Source organism: Staurois parvus, unplaced genomic scaffold, assembly GCF_062004578.1.
Source record: "Staurois parvus isolate SC_StPar_1 unplaced genomic scaffold, SC_StPar_1.0 ptg000783l, whole genome shotgun sequence".
NCBI lineage: Eukaryota > Metazoa > Chordata > Amphibia > Anura > Ranidae > Staurois > Staurois parvus.
Window position 1 is genome coordinate 2,907,526 of NW_028318579.1, and position 23,424 is coordinate 2,930,949.

General features: G+C 41.1%; 1 protein-coding gene across 1 annotated transcript in view; it reads left to right on the forward strand.

Moving 5' to 3' along the window:
• The window catches only part of COL22A1 (collagen type XXII alpha 1 chain), a 665,084-nt gene that overhangs the window by 250,134 nt on the left and 391,526 nt on the right, over positions 1-23,424 (forward strand). The window contains exons 16-17 of the mRNA XM_089654647.1: positions 4,302-4,355; positions 9,575-9,619. Of these exons, the coding sequence (XP_089510773.1) occupies positions 4,302-4,355; positions 9,575-9,619 (99 nt within the window). The remainder of the gene's footprint in view (positions 1-4,301; positions 4,356-9,574; positions 9,620-23,424) is intronic.

Sequence of the window (23,424 nt, forward strand, 5' to 3'; positions counted from 1 at the left end):
GTTATTTTGTATTTCTTCCATTTGTGAACAATCGCTCCAACAGTTGTCTCCTTCTCACCAAGCTTCTTGATGATGGTCTTGTAGCCCACTCCAGCCTTGTGCAGGTCTACAATCTTTTCCCTGACATCCTTTGACAGCTCTTTGGTCCTGCCCATGGTGGGGAGGTTTGAATGGAAGAAAGATATTCTGTGGACAGGTGTCTTTTATACACATTACAAGTTGTTAGGAGCACCTTCTTAAATTGACAGGACTAATCTGTGTGCCACATGAGCACATAGCCAGTCTGTGGAAGCCAGAATTATTATTGGTTGGTAGGGGATCAAATACATATTTTACTCACTGAACTGCAACTGAATTTATAACATTTGTATTGTGTTTGTTCTGGATTTTGATATTCTGTCTCTATCATTTTAAATACACGTATTATAAAAATTATAGACCCTTCATTTCTTTGTAAGTGGGCAAACTTACAAAATCTGCAGTGGATCAAATAATTATTTTCACCACTGTATCTAAGGATAATTCTCACAACTTGGCCTGTTAGGGGTACTTGAGGACTGAGGTTGGGAACCACTGGCCTAGAGGGACTGGTTTACACATCTTTGAATACTGGGAATGATTACGAGTTATATGTGAACCTATGTGGCCTAGAATGCAAGGGGATTTGGATTTTTTTTATCAGATTCTTTATTTGTGATGTCAAAAACCATTCAATAGTTACAATTATACTCTAAGAACATTTCAGCTTCAAAGTTGTCTTTAGCGATTATGTAATAATCTAAACATTAGTTAACACAGTACAACTTGTTAGTGACCATTTTGAATTTTTGAGAAATGGTTAGGGTCGTAGAAGAAAGGCTTGCTTCATGTTTCATTTAACCAGCCAACCTGTTTAGATGAGTAACGCATCCCAGATCTAGGAAAGTTGAAGGATGGGGTGGCAGGGTAGGGTTGTCTCTCGCAGAAAATATATCAGGAAAGTGGGGAAGGGGAGATGGCTCTCAATGAAGAAATAAAGCTCTAGCAGGAGGTCATAGAGGTGAAAATGAGATACCCTGTTGTATTCATCCTAGTTTAGAGTATTTGGGCTGTTACCTGCAGGTAGGGTTCTGTGGTTTTGAAGTACAGCCAGGGCCTCTGAATTTGTCCTTTTTATTATGTAAGGTAGAGGTCAAATCTTCCATTTAGAAGATATCAATGATTTTCAAATACTCCAAACTTATGAGACCACAGCGCATCACAAAATTGTTCAATAATGTACATAAGATGCTCATATCTTCCAATCAATCTTCCAATAAACAAATGTTCCTTAAGCATTGGAGCCAGTGGTGTATTTAGGTTTTGTGCTGCCCTAGGCAACGCAAAAAACATCCCCCCCCTCCCACGGAGAGAGCCTGACACCAACCAACACCACCTCCGCCTCCACCCCTGACCCCCCCCACTCGAGAAAGCCTTCCATTACCACCACCTTCCATACACCCGGCCATCCCACTCCCCAGCGAGAGAGAAAAAGACACTCACCTTCACAGCTCCAGACATCCCCTGGAATGAGAGTCTCTGAGGCTCTTCATACACCATCAAGCAGCCCGCAGGCTCTCTTGGATCCCACCTGGTCCCCATGCATGGGTCCCTTGTTCTGTCCCTTCTTCCAGGGAGTGGTGCTGCCCCCCCCCCTGAAAAATGCCACCATAGGCAAATGCCTTGTTTGCCTTGTGGTAAATACACCTCTGATTGGAGCATGTCACATGCTCCAATCCCTATTTGCAAGGATTTCCTAAATGTAGACAATTATTGTAATGACCATCATCTGTGGAAGTCCAAGCTTAGAAAATCCTCTTCTTCAAGGGATCAGCGCTCCAGCCTCCATCAGAATCCCCATACAAACGGGATTTGTCGGTAAGCTCAGTTTTACACAGATTGGTTGCAGATACAGATACACTGTGAAAGAGCCCTTGAAGTACCCAAGAGCATACCTCACCAGAAAAAAATCTTGATTCTTTGACTCTTGTACACAAAAAAAGTCCAACCTATCTGGTGAGTGAGGTGTGAATAGTGGCTGGGGTCACCGAGCACTTTTTTTTTTTTTTCTGGAACTGTTTGAGCACCAAGGCACTGTTAAGGAAGATTTGTTTATTGGAAGATTGATTGGAAGATATGAAACACTATTTGAATAAACTCACATCTTATGTACACTAATTGAACAATTTTGTGATGCACTGTGGTCTCATAAGTTTGGAGTATTATTAGTGTATATCACTTGAGCAGCAGCAACACTTTATATATAATTTTTTTCTATCATAAATTTTATAGTATCATTTTTGTAGCAGGATTTCAGCACAAGAGCACGGGTGATTTGTTGGGTTTTATTTAGCAATGATTTTCAAATAGCATATACATTTTGTGGAGAGGGAACAGATTTAGGTTTTAATGGGAATGGGTGTCTCTTACCATGGTGGGTAATAAAGACCTAAACAAGGACAATTATTTTATTATATTTTTTTTATATCATTTATAGTTCCAATAAAGTCTATACAGTAATTACCACAGTCCATTGCAGTCTTGAAAACAGGTCTTTACTTTTTGGTTTTGCATTGTTCCTGCACTCCAGCCATCCTATGGCCAGTATTTAGCCTCTTGTGTCCTCCAACGACCTCAGAATGTGGGTCAGCACATTATCTTGGAACAAGACACATCTTGTACACTATAATATATGAATAGCACTTGTATTTCCCAACATTTTCTTCTTTACGAATGAAATTACACACATTAAAAATAATGAGAACCAATCCTAAGGACACACATTAAAGTAATACAATACATTTTTAGAAAATGGAATAATTTTGTGTTCTGAGATTGTACCCTTCTCTGAAAAGGTCAATTGAGAAGCTCTGCCAATCTGCGCTTTGGATGGAGGAAATTTCCAGTCTGTGGCTTACAACAGAGGATTTTATATTAAATGAGAAGTGTAATGCTGTTTTGGATTTATGCTTTAATTAATGAGCAAATTCCACTATACACAATCGTTATTTCATCATGGATCAAGGAGGTGTTAAAAAATATGAAAGAAGACCTGTAACCAAATAATAACCTGGAGCCACATAGCCTGGGATTGATAAAAAAGAGAAATAGACTGAAGTACTTACCTTTCTTGGCCAAAATGTAGTTATAAGCTTTTGTGCAGCCAGCGTGTCTGACATTTGGTCACATGGTCTTTGCTAAAGTGGACAAATGGCCAATCTGAACTCTGATTCTTTGCTTCAGCAAACACTTGTTCAGGTGCCTAGGCCTTTAGACGTGGAGACCCATATGGAAGAAAAAAAATTTGAAATATATTTAAAAAATATTCTTCCCAAATATATTGCCATATATTTAAAATGTTACAATTTTGGCCATATTCAGTATATATTTGAAAAAAAAAAAAATGATATATATATATATATATATATATATATATATATGTTGAAATGCGTTTTTATTACAAAAAATATAAAAAATATTTTTAAAAATACATTTCAAATATACTGTATGTCTTTAAAAATACAAATCTACATTTTTGGAATGCATTTACAAATATATGTCAATATATATGTTGAAATGACTTGTTCATATGTTAAAAAAAGTGAAGAATATATTTTAAAAATATATATTTTTAGAAATATATATTTTTTAAATATATTCTTTTAACATATAAAAAAGTAATTTTAACATATAGTTTATATATATATATATATATATATATATATTTGTAAATGCATTCCAAAAATGTAGATTTGTATTTTTAAAGACATACAGTATATTTGAAATTTATTTTTAAAAATATTTTTCATATATTTTGTAACAAAAACACATTTCAACATGCTATATATATATATATATATATATATATATATATATGTATATGTACTGCATAAATAAAAAAAAAATATATATATATATTTATTTATTGAAATATATTTTTAAATATATTGAATATGGCCAAAATTGCAAAATTGTAGCATTTCAAATATATGGCAATATATTTGGGAAGAATATTTTTAAAATATATGTCAAATATATTTTTCTTCCATGTGGGGGAACACTGGAGGCAAGAGCAGGGTCATTTTTAGAAATTATTTTTAAACTTTTTGCATTATTGTTGTTGTTCACCTCAACTATTTATCAAACAGACCTAAACCCTGGAAATAAAATACATCTGAGGCCCAAACTACTTTTAAACACATTTTATGTCTGATTATGGACAACATCTTTATTGTCTTGTAAAATTTATGGCTGTGTTAATATGTTGTTGTGTTTTATTATAGGGACTAGAGGGACCCAGAGGACCACCAGGAACTGCGGGACCACTGGGCGCCCCTGTAAGTTCTAATGTATTGTTTGATTGTTGAAATAGTTTATTTCTCAGCAAGGGTAAAACCATCGCCAAAACCATCCCTCCGTAGCACCATCCCTCTCTAAATATTAATACTTTCACTCCTACCTCAAAGTGCCACAAATAGGGCTAGAGGAGGTAAATAGGGACTTTGAATGTGCTTTAAAAGGAACGCATATTGACAAATATAACAAGTATACAAAACGTGATTTTATTACAACACATTTTTATTGAATGAAACTGATTCATTCAGCGTCTTTTGTTGTGATTAGCTGTGATTGGCAAAAGCTAATCACATGGTACAGATGGGCTGTGATTGGCCCTGTCTGTACCATGTGATCACTGCAACCAATTACAGCCAACAACACAATTGTATACAATAGATGGCATGAAAGGAAGCCATCTATTGTTTACAATTGTCATGTGATCTGCGGTGATTGGTCACAGCGATCACATGACACTGGCTGGTGATAGATCGCCCCGTTATGTGGCCCCGCGGCCGCGTGAGTTGCGCCTTCTGAGAGGACGTCATATGATGCTCAGACGACAATCTAGGCCGGGCGGAAAAGTGTTAAAGACACTTAAAATGTGCATTACACGCACAGATTATTTTTTATTGGCCATAAAGATCTGATACAATAGACTGAAGAAGGCAATTCCAAAGAGGTGTATTGGATCAACGTGTCTTGTGAGACTATCGCCTCCTCAGGATCCAAGCTTTTGGTTAAATGTATAATCCAAGTCAATCACTAATAACCAACAGACTGACATCACTGGTAATATGAGGCAAACATCAGTATAAGGGGTAAGAGATAGGGTGATACCATGTTTTATAAAAGGCAATCCACATCATCAACAATGCCCAAACATTATCCTATGGCAAGCCAAAAGGGTAGATAGGGTCCATAGAATCAGCAGGAAGATCCCTGTAAAGATACTCTATCCTGAATACCAGCAAGCCTCACAATGAACCAGCCATGTGGTCCACCGCAATGGTGCCCCTGAAATTGAATTATACACGTAAAATACCACATTATGACCTCTAACAAACAGTTTATCCTATATATATATATATATATATATATATATATATATATATACATATATATATATATATATACAGGCGTACCTCGGTTTCCAAACGCCTCGGTTAATGTAATTTTCGGTTTACGAATTTAAATCCATTGACAATAATGCCTCAGTTTACAAATTTTTTTCGCAATACGAATGGATTAATTGGTTTTCAATGCATTTCCGAATTAATTTTTAATCACGTCCCTGTACAGTATTTATGCCTTTAAAGTGCACTTTATAAAGAGTTTTTAATAGATAAAACTTTTTTTTTTCTGACCTCTGGAACTGATTAATTGGTTTTCAATGCATTTACAATTTTTTTTTTTTAGTCATGTTCCTTTATGCCTTTAAAGTGTACTTTATATAGAGTCTTGAACAGATAAAACTATTTTTTGACTTTTTTTTTACTTCCGGAACGGATTAATTGGTTTTCATTGCATTTACGATTTTTTTTTTTAATCATGTCTCTTTATGCCTTTAAAGTGCACTTTATAAAGTGTTTTGAACAGATAAGACTTTTTTTTCTTTTTTTCTGACCTCCGAAACGGATTAATTGGTTTTCAATGCATTTACAAATTAATTTTTTAATCATGTCCCTGTATAGTATTTATGCCTTTAAAGTGCACTTTATAAAGAGTTTTGAACAGATAAAAGACTTTTTTCTGACCTCCAGAACGGATTAATTGGTTTTCAGTGCATTCCTATGGGAAACCACATTTCGGTGTAATAATGTTTTGCATTACGAAAAGTCCTGCAGATAATAAAATTCGTAAACTGAGATACACCTGTGTGTGTATATATATATATATATATATATATATATATATATATATATATAAAATTTAAAGCAGTTTGTTAAATTTTTTGAAAGTGCACGAAAAAAAAAAATACCAGTCGACCCTCCTAGAAATCACAGTCATCTTCCTGTGCACTCTGCAATGTTATCTCAAACCATGTTCAGCTCTGTGAATGACAGAACACCTCCCTGTCTCCTCATTTCCAAAACATAGTGAGGTGTCCTAACATGCTTCCTGTGATGGGTGGCAATTATGCTGCATTGTTCCTGAATTCAGAGCAGAGATGTCACCCTTATGTAGGCTGGTCCTGCCTGCACTACCGTGGGGTGCATGTTGCAGTGGCACGGCTATCAGCATTTTCACTGATAAATCACATGCCTGTAGCTTGTTAATCAGCACCTGGTCACACCTAATACTGTATCTATGAAGGAGCAGAGTTGTCAGCTTTGGACAGGAAGTTTGTTAGGACTCCTTACTATGTTATGGCAATGAGGAGACAGGGAGGTGTTCTGTAGTTCACAGAGCTGAACTGGTCAGGACTTAATTGACAGGCATTTGTGGTACTTTGCATGAAGGGGGGAGTAAGAGAAAACTTTTAGTGCAGATATTAATATAATTAAATATATTTTATTGGGAGGCCGTAATTGTACTATAGAAGTATAGCACGCATGAAGAATGTATGGAGATGGTAACCTAATCTTAACTACATCGAGGAGGAGTCATCCAGGCAACTGGTCAAAGATGGAATACAATGTCCTTCAGACATGCATAAGGTTTGCATGGCGTATATATCTGAGAGTGAGGTCAACTGTGAGCACTGGGAGGGGTTATAGGAGGAAGGAATCTTCATCACTGCACTATGGATAGAGGCACTTTGGAAAAGGTAGGGCATTGACAACACAGGTAGAGAAATACCTTCTTGAGGGCTGCTGAGTTTTTGGGTCCCCCTAAGCTCTGCACAGTGAGGCAACATGCATTTTCCACACTTTCATCCAAAGTCAGTAAAACAGTCCTTGAGCTTGGTTTTTGCTGTTTTATTAGGGGTTAACAACTTGGATGGGATCTAGGGGTATATGGGATGCTTCATGGAACTGTACAACTTTGGAGGGCAACTTCTTAGTAAAAAGGATAAAATCAGCAACATACAGTCTTTGCAAGGAGCACTTGGTCTTCTTTGGTGAACCTCCTCAGATCCCAGATGAAAGTCTTCTCATCCACCTGGCTGTCTTGAAAGTGTCTTGAGAGTGTCCTTAAGGTATTCTAAGATCTACAAATGAAGCAGTCTCAGATAGAACTAGTTGGGTCTTGCACCTGACCACCTTTTTCCTTCTTCGGCACAGGGGGTGTAGAAGTACTCACACTGTCCTTTTCCTGTAGCTTAATGGGTTGCAGCTGCTTTCAGGCCTTACGCTGGGCTGGCTCCTTCCCTGCTGACACACTGTCTCTCCCAAGTAGACTGTGGGACAGTGGAGGTCCTTCTGTCCACCTTCAGCCTGTAGGAAGGCCCCCCTCCCAAGCTCCATGCCAGCAGCTCCTTCCTCACTCCATCTTCCACTCGACTACAACTCTCCTGCTGAGCAGGCTCTCACACATTTATGGGTTGTCCTAGCCACCATCCATGACAGCCCTCCTGCTGGGGATTGGCCAGGTTCCTTCAAACTTGCAAATCTGGGTCTCCTCCCCTTCTCCGCCACTAATCCAGAAAGTGCCAGAAGTTTCTAGAAGAGTGGTAGGGCTCCAGAAGCCCAGACCCGTAGACCCTCCCAGCCTAACCTGAAGTGACCTTTCTGACTCACTCCCGGGCTGATTCATACCCAGACGTCTAGCAAGCCTCTAACTAACCACAAAAAAACCCTACCTAAGCTACACAGGGAATGAGGATAATGAAGGTTAGGGGAGGATAAGTAAGGAGTAGATCAAAATCGGGAAGAGATGGAAGAAAAAGAATGAGAATAAGATAAAGAGGAGTGAAAACTGAAGGGTGGATAAGATAAAGAGAAGGAGTGAAAACTGAAGGGTGGGTTAGGTAAAAGATGGGAGGAAAGAAATAGAAGAATGAGGAGAAAAGAAAGAGTGAAAACTGAAATGTGGCGATGATGGAGGGTGCCACATATACATGGCACCTTGGTGTTTATTTTTTCAAGATGGCATTAAAATATCTATCTATATACAGGTGAAACTCGAAAAATTATAATATGGTGCAAAAGTTCATTTATTTCAGTAATGCAACTTAAAAGGTGAAACTAATATATGAGATAGACTCATTACATACAAAGCAAGATAGTTCAAGCCGTGATTTGTCATCATTGTGATGATTATGGCTTACAGCTCATGAAAACCCCAAATCCACAATCTCAGAAAATGAGAATATTGTGAAAAGGTGGAGTATTCTCGGCTCAAAGTGTCCCACTCCAATCAGCTAATTAAGCCATAACACCTGCAAAGGGTTCCTGAGCCTTTAAATGGTCTCTCAGTCTGGTTCAGTAGGAATCACAATCATGGGAAAGACTGTTGACCTAACAGTTGTACAGAAAACCATCATTGACACCCTCCATAAGGAGGGAAAGCCTCAAAAGGTAATTGCAAAAGAAGTTGGATGTTCCCATAGTGCTGTATCAAAGCACATTAATAGAAAGTTATGTGGAAGGGAAAAGTGTGGAAGAAAAAGGTGCACAAGCAGCAGGGATGACCGCAGCCTGGAGAGGATTGTCAGGAAAAGGCCATTCAAAAGTCTTGGGGACTTTCACAAGGAGTGGACTGAGGCTGGAGTCAGTGCATCAAGAGCTGTAAGCCATAATCATCACAATGATGACAAATCACAGCTTGAACTATCTTGCTTTGCATGTAATGAGTCTATCTCATATATTTGTTTCACCTTTTAAGTTGCATTACTGAAATAAATGAACTTTTGCACAATATTCTAATTTTTCGAGTTTTACCTGTATATATATTTTTTTTAATTTTTTTTTTTTACTTAAAAACTAAGAATACCAAATTCAGTACATTGTAAATAGCCATCCTTATGAAATCCATTCTCACAAAATTACTTATCTCCAGCAGTATGGTGGTTCAGTGGTTAGTTGGGTGACTTGGCAATCCCACCATCTTGGATTGGTTCTTGCCAGGGACACTTTGATTTTATCTCCTGTGATTGCGGTTTCTTACCACAATGCTAACATGTGCTGTTAGGTTTATTGGCTCCCATGCTAGTACATGTTATTGTGGTAGGGACTCTGAATATACATTCCGTCCAAGCGTTATAAATACATGACATAAAACCATTGGAAAGAGCATTTAGTGAAATCTATCCTGTGTCTTCTTGTTTCTATTTGAGGGTTTGCAAGGAGAGCGAGGAGAAAGAGGCAGCAGAGGAGAGAAGGTAGGTGACGACGTGTAACATGTTACTTTGTCATTTTATTTTTTTAATATATTTATTTAAAGGAATTTTCCAGGTTTTTTATGCATGCGGTGGTAGAATATGCAATTTGGCAATATACCTTGCGTGGCAATTGGTTTTTGAACACATGACCATCACATCTATAGGAGCTTGTTGGACAACCCATTTCAAAGCCATGGTCATAAATATGAAGCTGCAATAACTATAACAGCCTCCATTCTTCTGTGAAGGCTTTTCACAACATTTTCGAGTTCATTTGTGGGAATTTGGGCTCATTTAACTAAACTAGTTTGGCGTTAGAGCAATTTTTCTCTTTTTTGCACAGATGTGGAAATGTTCATTTTTGGCAATAAAATTACTTAAATCCCCAAAACATTATAAAAATTTGGTCCTGAGGAATAAAAAGATGATAGTTGCTATTTTTTTTATGTCACATGATATTTAAGCAACTGTTTATTTGAACACATATTTTCAGGAAACAATAATATATTAAAATTAATTTTTTTGCAAACGCACAAAATATATTATTTTGGTAAAATATAAAAGATTGGGGCTGTGTTGAGCAAATAGATACCAAACATACCAAGTCTTAAAATTGTGTGTGTCTGTGATATTTCAAAAAACGACGGCATCCAAAAATCTTCATAGGTGACACTTTAAAAGCTCTTACAGCTCATTAATTTAGAGTTAACCAGGAGTTCTTGTGCTAGAATTATTGCTCTCCCTCTGCCGTTCACGGCGATATGTCACACATGTGGTGCGACTGCAGTTCACATACGTGTGTGCGCTCTGGGTGTGCATTTGCATTTATGTGTGTGGGGCAGTGGGGGTTAAGGCAGATTTTTAAAATACATTTTATATTATAAATTTGTTGTTTTTTTAACTTTTTTTCTTTTATTTATTTATTTTTGCTTTATTGCCATCACAAACGGTTAATAAACCTCCATGTGCTAGTATTATGCAGGCAAGAGGTACTCCGTATGGAGTCATTAGGGGTCACTAAGACCCCAATGTATCCCCTGTTTTTCCCAGTATGTAACTGAGAACAGGTTTGCTCAGTTGGATGTGTCCCCTGGCTGTACCAGCCAGGAAATGGTGGATCTGAACCCGGAAGTGACAAAATCATAGATGTTTCTTTTAGTACAGAGGAGATTGAGGCATGGGTGTGTCTGGGTCTTCCACCGCTCTCCATCCTGAAGTCAGTGGTGGTGGTCCTGGTCTTGCGTTAAGAGTGGGAGAGCACTGGGTACCACATGATGGTCGGGGGAAATTGCACTTTCCACTCTGTGAAAGTGATCAGTAGCTGTAGAGCCACTGCATCACTTTTACTTTGAGGTCGGAAACCAGTTGAACAATGGGAGCACAAGCTGATGGCTGCTATTACAGCCATCAGCTTGTGATTAACGATTCACTCTATGGATGTACGTAGTCAGGTACTGACATTGGATGAGAAGGCTTGGCTTACAATTAGCATTCCAATGCATCTCAAAGAGACTTAAAGTGGTTGTAAAGGATCAAGGTTTTCTACCTTCATGCATTCTACCTTCATTCATACTATGGTTGAACTGGATGGACTTTTGTTTTTTTTTCAGCCAGACTAACTATGTAAATTCTATGCAAGCAGATAAAAAACCTTCCCTGCCCCCCTCAGTACTTACCTGTGACCCATCAAGATCCAGCAATGTGCATGACAGCCTTGGGTCTCTGTCTCCTCATTGGCTGAGACAGCAAGCAGGAGCCATTGGCTCCCGCTGCTCTCAATCACAGCCAGTCAGCCAATGAGGAGAGAGGGAGCAGGGACAAGCCGCGGTTCCATGTGTGAATGGACACACTGGACACACAGAGCAGCGGGTGCCCCCATAGCAATCCAGGAGAGCCTGCGGGGGGACCAGAGAAGAGGAGGATCCAGGAGGATTCGGGCAGATCTGTGCAAAACCACTGCACGCAGGTAAGTATAACATATTTGTTATTTTACAAAAAAAAAAAAGAAACCTTTAGTATCACTTTAAAAGGGTTGAGGTTAGAATACCACAGGATCCTAACCTCAACCTCATGACAATACGCTTTTTAACACCTAACCATCTCACCTACTGTACATGAGCTTGTTGGATATCCAGTTCCAAAACTATGGACATTAGTATGGAGTTCCCCCAACTATAACATCCTCCACTCTCCTGGGAAGGCTTTTCACAAGATTTTGGTGTGTATTTATGTGAATTGGTGCTCATCCAACTAAGAGAGTATTTGTAAATTTAGGTATTGATGCTAGAAGAGAAGCGGCTAGAAGAGGCTGTTTTAGGCCCCATGTACACGGGACACTTCTGAATGATGGAAACTGACTGCTGGAAAACGAAGGTTTAAAAAATCTGTTTAGTCGCGTTTGCATAATGTGTTTATGCGTGTTTGCGTTTAGAAGCGTTTTTTAAAGATAAGCACAGGAGAAGCTCCCAAATGCCCAGAATGCACTGAAAAGTGGTAAATTATTAACTATTTCAGACTGTTTTAGAGAAATACAGAGAGTAGAAGCAGAGACAGCAGTACGTGTGGAGATTAGCTTAGGTGTGAGTTGCTCATTAACATTTCTTTTGTTTCCAAGGGTGGGAAAGGTGTCTGGTGGAGGGAGTCATTAATGCCACCTGGCAGGGGGTCCTCATGAGGAATTTGAGGTGTGAATGGTGATTAACATATCTTTTGTTTCCAAGGGTGGGAGAGGTCTGAGGTGTGAATCGGTCATTACAATTTGTGAGCTTAGTAGCAACATCCTGTGTTCAGTGCTTTGTCCAGTTGAGTACCTTGAAAACGCTTTGAATGCATTTTTCGTGATGAAAAAAGGCTCTGGACAGCATCGGGAACTGGAAGAGTTAAAAAAAAATTCAAACACAAACGCTTATAAACACGATTTGCAGCATTTAGACGCGTTTAGCCGGTTTTACCAGCGTTTTGCTTTGAAACGCTGATAAAATCTACTGCTGAACGCAAGTTCAAAAAAAGGATTGTAAACTCAACTGCCTGTAAACGACTGTAAATGACGATATGTACTCCATGGGGGGCTGCTGAAAAAAACGCTGAACAGCTCCTGAATGTCAGTTTATCAGCTGCAGTGTACATGAACCCTAATCCTCGAAGCTTACACATAAAGAGCTACAAGCCACAAACATGACCATACAATGTACTGTACAATTTAAATAGAGCAGCGCTTGTGATTCAGCATATGCCGCCTTTCTTCCCTCCCCACCAACAGTGCACAGGAGGGGTCCATGATAATGGCCTAGAAAGCAGCTGCAGGCGTCACCCCGGGGGGACCTGTTAATTCAAGCTTTCTGCTCAAGAAAATATCTATTTACAGATTATTTAGATTTTAGCCCATAAAAAGTAATGCAACAAGTTATTGCTTATTATTTGATAAACGTCAGACAAGATGGACCTAAAAAGGAACTTTTTACAGTTTAAAAAATACATACAGTACTCTGACCAAGTTTATGGGCAGCTAACCATCACAACTGGCAGCTTTCTGGAAATCCCATTCCAAAACTATGGGCATTAGTATGGAGTTGCCCCCCTTTGTGGCTATAACAGCCTCCACTCTTCTGAGCATACTTTCCGCAACATGTTTTGAGCATGTCTTTGGGTATTTGTGCCCATTCAGAATAAAGAATATTTGTGAACTCAGGTACTGATGTTGAATGTGAAGATTTGGCTTGCAGTTGGTTTTTCAACTCAGTGGTGGTCAGAAGGGTTGAGGTCAGGGATCAGTGCAGACCAATTGAGTTCCTCCACACTAAATTCATCAAACCATGTCTTTATGGAGCTGGCTATGTGCACAGGAGCACAGTCATGGGCAGGGGCGGACGGACCATTCGAGCACTTGGGCACTACCCGAGGGCCCGGGGTCAGTAGGGGGCCCCATAAAATGCCCCTGGTACCTTTTTATAGGCTTTGTTCGGTGTGTTTTGAGCGTGGGCAAGAACAAAGGGGCCCCATGATCCCCAATTGCCCGAGGGCCCCATGAGTTTTCAGTCCTCCCTGGTCAAGGGTGTATTTACAAGGCATTTGCCTAGGGCGGCATTTTTCAGGGGGGCAGTGCTGCCCCCCAGAAGAAGGAACACACGCTGCATGGGGACCATGTAGGATCTATGAGAGCTTGCGGGCTACTTGACGGGGTATGCAGAGCCAGAATCTTTGTCCCGGGGATGACCAGAGCTGTGAAGGTGAGTGTCTGTGAGTTTCTTTCTCTCTCTTGCCAGAGATGGGAGGGGTGGCAGCGGGTGTATGGGGGAGGCGGCGGTGGTGGAAGGCTCTCTTGGCCAGGGAGGTGGTGTTGGTTGGTGTCAAGATCTCTCCTTCGGGGGGGTGGGTTGCTGGTTGGTGTTATGCTCTCTCCACAGTGGGGGGGGGGATATTGGTCAGTGTCGGGCTCTCTCCTTTGGGGGGTTGTTGGTCAGTGTTAGGCTCTCTCCGTGGGAAATATTGGGGCAGACCATTTTTGTGTTGCCTAGGGCAGCACAAAACCTAGATACACCACTGAGCACAGTCATGCTAGAACAGAAAAGGGCCTTCACCAAACTGTTACCACAAGGTTGGGGGTGTACAATTGCCTAAAATGTCTTTGTGTGCTGTACCCAGTAACAGTACCCTTCATTGGAAAGGAACCTAACCACATCAACATGACTCAAGACAGATCAAGTCCCCCAGTGCGTGTCTTAAAGCTTGCACACCTTTTTACTTTTTGCAAGATTTTTGTTTTCCTGAATTTAGAACAGACACACATTGTTGGTCTTCAGCTATTCTAAAGGATAAACGAAAATATATAGAATATACAATTGCTACACAAGCCATATTGTAATTTAAAGTGATACTAAAGCTTACTTTTTAAAAAAAAATAAAATAACAAACATGTCATACTTGCCTGCTCTGTGAAGTGAGCTTCCCCAATCCTCCCCTTTTCAAATCTCACGCTGGTGCTCTGGCTTATCCCCCTTGAGCAGAGCCCCCAGGTAAAAGCTGCTTGCCCTGGGGGCACCACCACATGCTCGCTCCTGAACTGCTGATCTATGCATCCATAAGACACGTAGGGCCATGGCTCTGCCCCGCCCCCTGCTCTCTCCCCCCTTAGCTCACTGGCTGTGATTGATAGCAATGGGAACTAATGGAATGGGTTCCCACTGTTGTCTCAGTCAATGAGGAGGGATAGCTGAGGGTATTGTGAACATTGCTGGATCGAAGGGGTAAGGATTTGGGGGGGCGCCGCACACAGAATATAAAAAAGATCCTCCTGCGCTTAAATGGAGCCCTAATCCTAAAGCTGCTAACACTAACCTTATACCTGATAAGTGTAAGTCACAATAAATAACACAGTGTAGCCAGTGATGTATTTAGACTTTGTGCTGCCCTAGGCAACACAAAAATTTTGTGCCCCCCCCCCCCAATGAGAGAGGGAGAGAGTCAATAAGTGTGTATGTATGTGTGTATGTATGTATGTATATACATACTGTACGTGCACAACAATCAATCCCCCTTAAAACCACACTTGAGGGATCCAAATAAATAATTATATGTGCAACACTTGAATTCCCTCTTCTTGGGAACATAAACAGTGCAAACAGTGTTAAGTGTCATACAACACACAACAAATATGTGAATAGCACTAATAAATATCCAGAGCCAACAGCAAACAAATAAATAGTCATGAACAAAAATCCCAAAACAACAACACATAGGATAGTGCTCCAACTCCACTCTCATGCAAGTAGTGATGTGTAGGTGATCGATAGGTGAATATCCTTCAGTGGCCAAAATGCCCCCTCACCTCCTTACATAGACCCCTAAGGGCCAGCTCGCTTTAGGGATCACACCGATCCTAATAAGGACAGACTCCTCACAGGCTTCCCCTCAGTGATGGTATATGTCCTTCAATCTCAAGCCTCCACACAGCTACCAGCAAGCATCTCCCAGGATCATAATGAAACAAAAAAGATCCTCCATAGTGCAAACTGTTTAATCCAGCATAAATAAATAAATATAAAATGCCCACTCACATTGTATACTTTACATAATCGCTTTTCTACCACATGCTAAGGGTGTACTGTACGGGTATCTGGAAAGGTGTTCCAATATGGCCCCCATGCCGGAAATGACGTCACCGCGTAACCGGAAGTCCCTCCCCGCGTACCGATGTGTTGTGTCACGCTTACCACATGACTTCTTCAGGGTCAGGTATATACGTGACTTCCTCAGGGCTCAGGGACTCTGAGGAAGTCACGTGGTAAGCGTGATGCAACGCGTCGGTACGTGGGGAGGGACTTCCGGTTACGTGGTGATGTCATTTCCGGCGTGGGGCCCATATTGGAACACATGTCCAGATACCCATGCAGTACACTCTTAGCATGTGGTAGAAAAGCGATTATGTAGAGTATACAATGTGAGTGGGCATTTTATATTTATTTATTTATGCTGGATTAAACAGTTTGCACTATGGAGGATCTTTTTTGTTTCATTATGATCCTGGGAGATGCTTGCTGGTAGCTGTGTGGAGGCTTGGGATTGAAGGACGTATACCATCACTGAGGGGAAGCCTGTGAGGAGTCTGTCCTTATTAGGATCGGTGTGATCCCTAAAGCGAGCTGGCCCTTAGGGGTCTATGTAAGGAGGTGGGGGGGCATTTTGGCCACTGAAGGATAGTCACCTATCGATCACCTACACATCACTACTTGCATGAGAGTGGAGTTGGAGCACTATCCTATGTGTTGTTGTTTTGGGATTTTTGTTCATGACTATTTATTTGTTTGCTGTTGGCTCTGGATATTTATTAGTGTTATTCACATATTTGTTGTGTGTTGTATGACACTTAACACCGTTTGCACTGTTTATGTTCCCAAGAAGAGGGAATTCACGTGTTGCACATATAATTATTTATTTGGATCCCTCAAGTGTGGTTTTAAGGGGGATTGATTGTTGTGCACGTATATCTATGCGTATCATATAATTTATTTATTGCACACAGAATAAAATTCATGAAGGTAAAAGAAATTTGAGCTTTTAGAACCACTTTAATGTTAAATTTAATTACCTTTCCTTAATCTTTTTTGTTAACCTGGAGGTTGTACAACTGTGACTGACTGATTTTTCCACAAATCTGCTCTAATATACAAGTCAAATTTTTAGGCAGCCCCTCCAGTAGTAAAGATGACTATTTGGAGCACTCTTTTTCTTGATTTAATTTCAATTGGATTTCTCAGTTGAGGAGGCCATTGCCTCTTGGAGGGTTGCCAGTCATCAAGCCCAACCAATATATTTTGATTGAGAAATCCAATTTCAGTTGGATTTCTCAGTTGAGGAAGCCATTGCCTCTTGGAGGGTTGCTGGTCATCAAGCCCAACCAATACCTTTTGATTGAGAAATCCAATTTCATTTGGATTTTTCAGTTGAGGAGGCCATTGCTTCTTGGAGGGTTGCCTGTCATCAAGCCAAACCAATACCTTTTGATTGAGAAATCCAATTTCATTTGGATTTTTCAGTTGAGGAGGCCATTGCTTCTTGGAGGGTTGCCTGTCATCAAGCCAAACCAATACCTATTGATTGAGAAATCCAATATAAATTGGATTTCTCAATTGAAGAGGCCATTGCCTCTTGGAGGGTTGTCGGTCATCAAGTCCAACCAATACCTTTTGATTGAGAAATCCAATTTCAATTGGATTTCTCAATTGAAGAGGCCATTGCCTCTTGGAGGGTTGCCTGTAATCAAGCCCAACCAATACCTTTTGATTGACGAAATTAAAGTTTAAAGTCCAGCACCTCACATCTACTTTTTCACATCTACTGTGCCTATCAGTCGAGTTGGGTTGTCGAACCCTTGCAGAAATGCATTCTTGCAACGGACTGGAGATTTTTGTGCTTCCGGTTCTATCGGGAGGAATGGGGACATCACCTCTGCCTCTCTGAAGCGGTAGAAGCCAGTGCCGATGTAAGTATTTTTTTGGGGAGGCAAACTCTTTGTTTACAAAGCCACTTGCCTTGGGTGGACAGGGGACTGGCAAAGAAGCAGACCTTCCATGTGACAAGGAAGGTCCACTTTAGGCAATGTTGGGATTCTGGTGCAATGCATAAATTTAAGGATGAAAGGGCTACCATTTTTAACCTACAAGACTGAAACAGTTTAGTTGTCATTTTTTGTTGACCAGCTGGGGAGCGTGTTAAGGAATTTTTGTATTAGATTATATACGGTGACATCAGTCAGTGTGACAGTCTGTGGGAAATGTTGTATAGTGATATAAGTCACTGTGACAGCTGGTGACAGATAAGTGATAGTCGGCGTAGGATTGTATACAGTGACCTTACTCAATGTCATCATTTGCGATGGATTTTATACTGTGACAGCTTGTGGGAATTTCTTCTACACAGCAACATCAGTCGCTGTGACAGTTGGTGACAGATTCTATACAGTAACATTAGCTAGCCTGATAGCCGGTGACAGATTATATACAGTGGTATTAGTTGGTATGATGGTGAATGGAAGAATCCACACATTGCCATTGTAAGACCCATGTTACACTAGAAAATATAGGTGCAGCGCTATAAATAGTATGAACATATAATACCATATATAGAACATTAATCAACATGCAATAGCGTAGTGATTATATTAATAATTCAAAGCAAGTGATATAACGTCCACATGAGAAGATGTGTGATATGGAGATCTTGTAGAGTCCCTGTTTAACCACTTCCAGACCGGACACTTTCACCCCCTTCCTGACCAGGGCAATTTTCAGCTTTCAGCGCTATCACACTTTGAATGACAATTGCGCGGTCATGCAACACTGTACCCAAATGAATTTTTTACCATTTTTTTGAGACAGATAAAGCTTTATTTTGGTGGTATTTATTCTCCGCTGGGATTTTTATTTTTTTTGCTATGTAAATGAAAAAGTCCAAAAAATTTTTTAAAAAGTGTTTTTTTTAATAAAATTTTGCAAATAAATAATATTTCATCATAAATCTTTGCCAAAATTTATTCCGTTATCTTTTTAGTAAAAAAATGAAAATCCAAATTAGTTTATAACCAAACATTATGATTTTTAAACATTTTTTTTATATTTTTATTTAATTTTTTTATAATATTATTTTTTTTTTTTTTACATACTGTCACCCTAGCAGTACAGTGTCACCATAGTGACACTGTACTACTTGTGGGGGGTGATGAAGATTTTTTTTTTTTTTTTTACACTGATTGCTTTTACACCCATATAGGATGTAATAGCAATCATTTCTCTTTCTCTCTGTGTGCATTCTTGTACTCATTGAGAAGTACTGAGTGAGCTGTGATTGGTCACAGCTTGTCACATGGTACAAGGCTGTTGTGAATGACCCTGTACCATGTGACCTCTGTGATCATTCACAGATTTCACACGTAGTAAGCAATGATGGCACAAATGACATCTTGCTTACTACTTTGCATGTGATCACTGATTGGCCAATTAGTGATCACATGATCGGGACCTCGTACAGAGGTCCCGTCCGACGATCGATGTTTCACTGTGTCCAGAGGACACAGCGGGCACCGGATCGCGGTGCTGCGCGCTCCGAGGGAGCGCGCACAAGCAGGGTGCGGGGAGGCCGTTTATAAACGGCCACCTGACCCTGCACTGCCACCGTCCAGCCGTTTATATGCAACGGCCGGTCGGGAAGTGGTTAAGGTGGGAATATGTGATCCAGAGGTGGTAGATAATGAATAGAATGCGCACTCACCAGAAGTGCGTATTAAATACGCATTTGGAAAATCTCCTGTCTCATCAAGCACGTGAAGGCTCTTCTGTATTTTGATTTTATACATCAATAAACGTTCATCAACCAATATCACACTATGTGATGTCCCTTATTGGGCTCTCTCTGTGAGCGCCATCCTCTGCAGTGCCTGCCCCTAAAGGTGACTCCGTGATGCTGTGAATGAATAACGAAAGATGAACCCCAGGATCCTGTTTTTTTGGTGACCAGATGTTGATAGTGAATGCAGCCTGTTCTGAATACAAAAGAGCCTTCACGTGCTTGATGAGACAGGAGATTTTCCTAATGCGTATTCAATACGCACTTCTGGTGAGTGCGCATTCTATTCATTATCTACCACCTCTGGATCACATATTCCCACCTTAAACAGGGACTCTACAAGATCTCCATATCACACGTCTTCCCATTTGGACATTATATCACTTGCTTTGAAGTATTAATATAATCACTACGCTATTGCATGTTGATTAATGTTCTATATATGGTATTATTTGTTCATACTATTTATAGCGCTGCACCTATATTTTCTACATATTTTCCTGGAAGGTGTATTGGTTACCTTTTTTTGGTGTTCTAGCTGCTCTCTTGATATATTATTAATTTAAATATATTTTTTTCTAGGTAGCGCTCGCTAGATAACCTATTACTCATGTTACACTAGCAGCCCTACTAGGTTTGGAAAAACTGCATACAAAATGCTCACCTACTTGTGTTGGTTCCCCGCTGGCCAGATGGGCGAGGCATCAATCCCTCATTGTCAGGGTGTCACTAGTAGGGGAGCGCGAGATCTTACTCATCCAGCTGGCGAAGGAGTGACATGTGAAAGTAGGTGAATATGCTTCTTACCTGTCCTACCTTACATAGTGGTCCTGCATGAGTTCTCACCTGGGAAATTCTGGCATTACAGTCTGATAGGACTGTGCACATGCTGTGCCAAAAATGCTCTGCTTCGTGCCCACAGCATTTTTAACTCGGGTTGCAAAGTTTGACAGGCAACAACACCTGTCAAACTCACCCATTGGGATCAATGCAAATTGGCTCACAGTTGGGATACAATCCCACAAAGTAAAATTGTCTTTCGGCAATTGAAAAAAAGTACAAAAAAAAATTCAGGCAGGTTTTGGGCTTGTGTACACATGAGTTGGTTACGTGAGTTGGTCATTTGGCTTATGTTGAAAAACCCACCTCAAAAGGCAGGTTGTCAGATCCCCATTTGCCTCAATGGTACAGGGTTGATGCCATTTCTGAGGCTGCGTTTGACCTGATTTGTGTTGTGATTCCCTGAGCACAGTTTGTCCAATGGTGTTGCGCTTGTATTGGAGGCAAAACAGGTAAAACTCTTGCTTTCAACCCCAAGTGTTTGAGCTACTCTGCGCTCAAATCTCAAAGTCATCATTGGACCACAATGCAAGCCCTTATCCACCCTTCTGTATATCTGAATTCCAGGTATGGCGCATTTACATACAGTAGTTGCATTAGACCAACTTGAACCAATGTAAGTATGTATGTATGTATGTGCCCACTACAGTGATTTCCAGTTACCAAAGAGGGGCTCTCCAAACCTACTACACAAAGGGCCAGTTAACTGTCCTTAAAGCTTTAGGGGAGTCAGACTGTGGCCAGTGGGATTTGTAAACACCCTGGCATCAGTGGGAGTAAAATATACCTCCTCATTGTCCTTAATGGGAGGAATAGTCCCCATTGATGTGTCAATTGGAGGAATGGTGCTCCATTGTTGGTATTTTGGGGACAAATAGTGCGCTATCATTAGTGTCTGTGGGAGAAATAGCACCCCATCATTGGTGTCAATGGATGGAATGGTGCCTCAAGGGCCAGATAAAGGCAAGAAAAGGATCACAGCCAGCCCCTGGGCTGCACTTTGGAGACAGCTGTTCCAAATGGTTCCCACAGGTTTGAGACATACATATACCTACAAGCTGGATTATTGTAACTATGTACACATTGCCATACCTAAACTTCAGCTTTGCATCTTTACAACTGAACTCAAGGCCAGCCTTTCTCAACCTTTTTATGGCAAATAACCCCTTGGAGTAATTTTTAGGTCTCAGGGAACACTTTTTCGAATCAGTTCATCGTTGATCAGTTGTAAGTTTGTCCTTTATATTGTGGTCAGTGGGGAGAATGTGCCTTACATTGTTGTTAGCAAGAAGAATGCTCCTTATATTGGTGTGCAGAGAGAAGAATGCCCCTTACATTGATGGTTTCTGGGGAGATTGCTATATTGGTGGTCAGAGGGAATCATGTTTTTCACTTTGTAAGTCAGTGGGAAGAATGCTCCTTACATTGGAGGTCAATGAGAAGAATACCTCTTACATTGGTGATCAGTGTGAAGAATGTCCCTTACATTGGTGATCAGTGGGAAGAATGTCCCTTACATTGCTGATTAGGGGGAAGAATGCTCCTTACATTGGTGATCAGTGGGAAGAATGCCCCTTACATTGCTGATCAGGGGGAAGAATGCTCCTTACATTGGTGATCAGTGGGAAGAATGCTCCTTACATTGGAGGTCAATGAGAAGAATACCTCTTACATTGGTGATCAGTGGGAAGAATGCCCCTTACATTGGTGGTCAGTGGGAAGAATGCCCCTTACATTGGTGGTCAATGAGAAGAATGTCCCTTACATTGGTGATCAGTGGGAAGAATGTTCCTTACATTGGTGGTCAGTGGGAAGAATGTCCCTTACATTGGTGGTCAATGAGAAGAATGTCCCTTACATTGGTGATCAGTGGGAAGAATTGTCCTTACATTGGTGGTCAGTGGGAAGAATGCTCCTTCCATGGGGGGTCAGTGGGAAGAATGCTCCTTACATTGGTGATCAGTGGGAAGAATGCCCCTTACATTGGTGGTCAGTGGGAAGAATGTCCCTTACATTGGTGATCAGTGGGAAGAATGCCCCTTACATTGGTGGTCAGTGGGAAGAATGCCCCTTACATTGGTGATCAGTGGGAAGAATGCCCCTTACATTGGTGATCAGGGGGAAGAATGTCCCTTACATTAGTGATCAGTGGGAAGAATGCTCCTTACATTGGTGATCAGTGGGAAGAATGTTCCTTACATTGGTGATCAGTGGGAAGAATGTCCCTTACATTGGAGGTCAGTGGGAGAAGGAGGAGGACACACTGAAGGAGCTCTCCCTGAGAACCAGCGTTTTCAAGCCTGGGCCTTGCCTGCTAGCTTGGCCCAGGAACCATGCCTGATCCAGGGGGAGGCCCTGGGAGGGATTCCCCTGATGAGACCGGGCCTAGTGAGGAGGAGGAGGTGGAGGACCTGACTGTGGGTCCCAGCCCTGGTGAGGATGTCAATGTCTTCAGGCAGAAGATTACTGATAGATTGGTGACTATTGGAAGAGCTGAGGAGAAACTTATTGTGTTAAAATCTGAACACAAATCCTTCAGAGCCAAATACTGCCAGGCCTGGAGCAAGAACAGATTGGGCATGAAGCCAGCGCTCCAGCACATGGAGGAGAAAGTAAAGAGACAATCTTTATTATTAGAAAAGCTGAAAGCTAGAAGTGGAGCATTTAAAGAAAAGTTTGATAATGAGAGGAGATTTGCCAGCCAGACATCAGTGAGCTCTGTGGATCAGCAGCCTCAGGTAATGGATGACCCGGCTCCATCTACATCAGCGTCTCTCCCCCCATGTCAGGCTGTGGAATCACCAGTGGCAACCAGCCAGGGGGTTGAGGGTGAGTATGGAACCTTGAGGTTCATCCAGCACATGGAGTCACCCCTGAGAGCAGACAAGTTTGCCTTCACTGATGACCCTGCAGAAGTCCCTGAGGATGGACAGAGGAGGTTCAGAGCAGCAAAGCCAAGACTGGTGGAGAGATCCCAGTACACCAACATGGCTGCTTCCAGCATGTCTGCCCCACCTGCTGCGGTGAGTACTGCGGATGAGGAGCTCTGCAAGCAGCCTGCTGTGGAGGAATCCTCAGCCAACCTGGAGGAAAAGTCCCTGGCAGAGAGGTCTCCAGACCATCAGGGG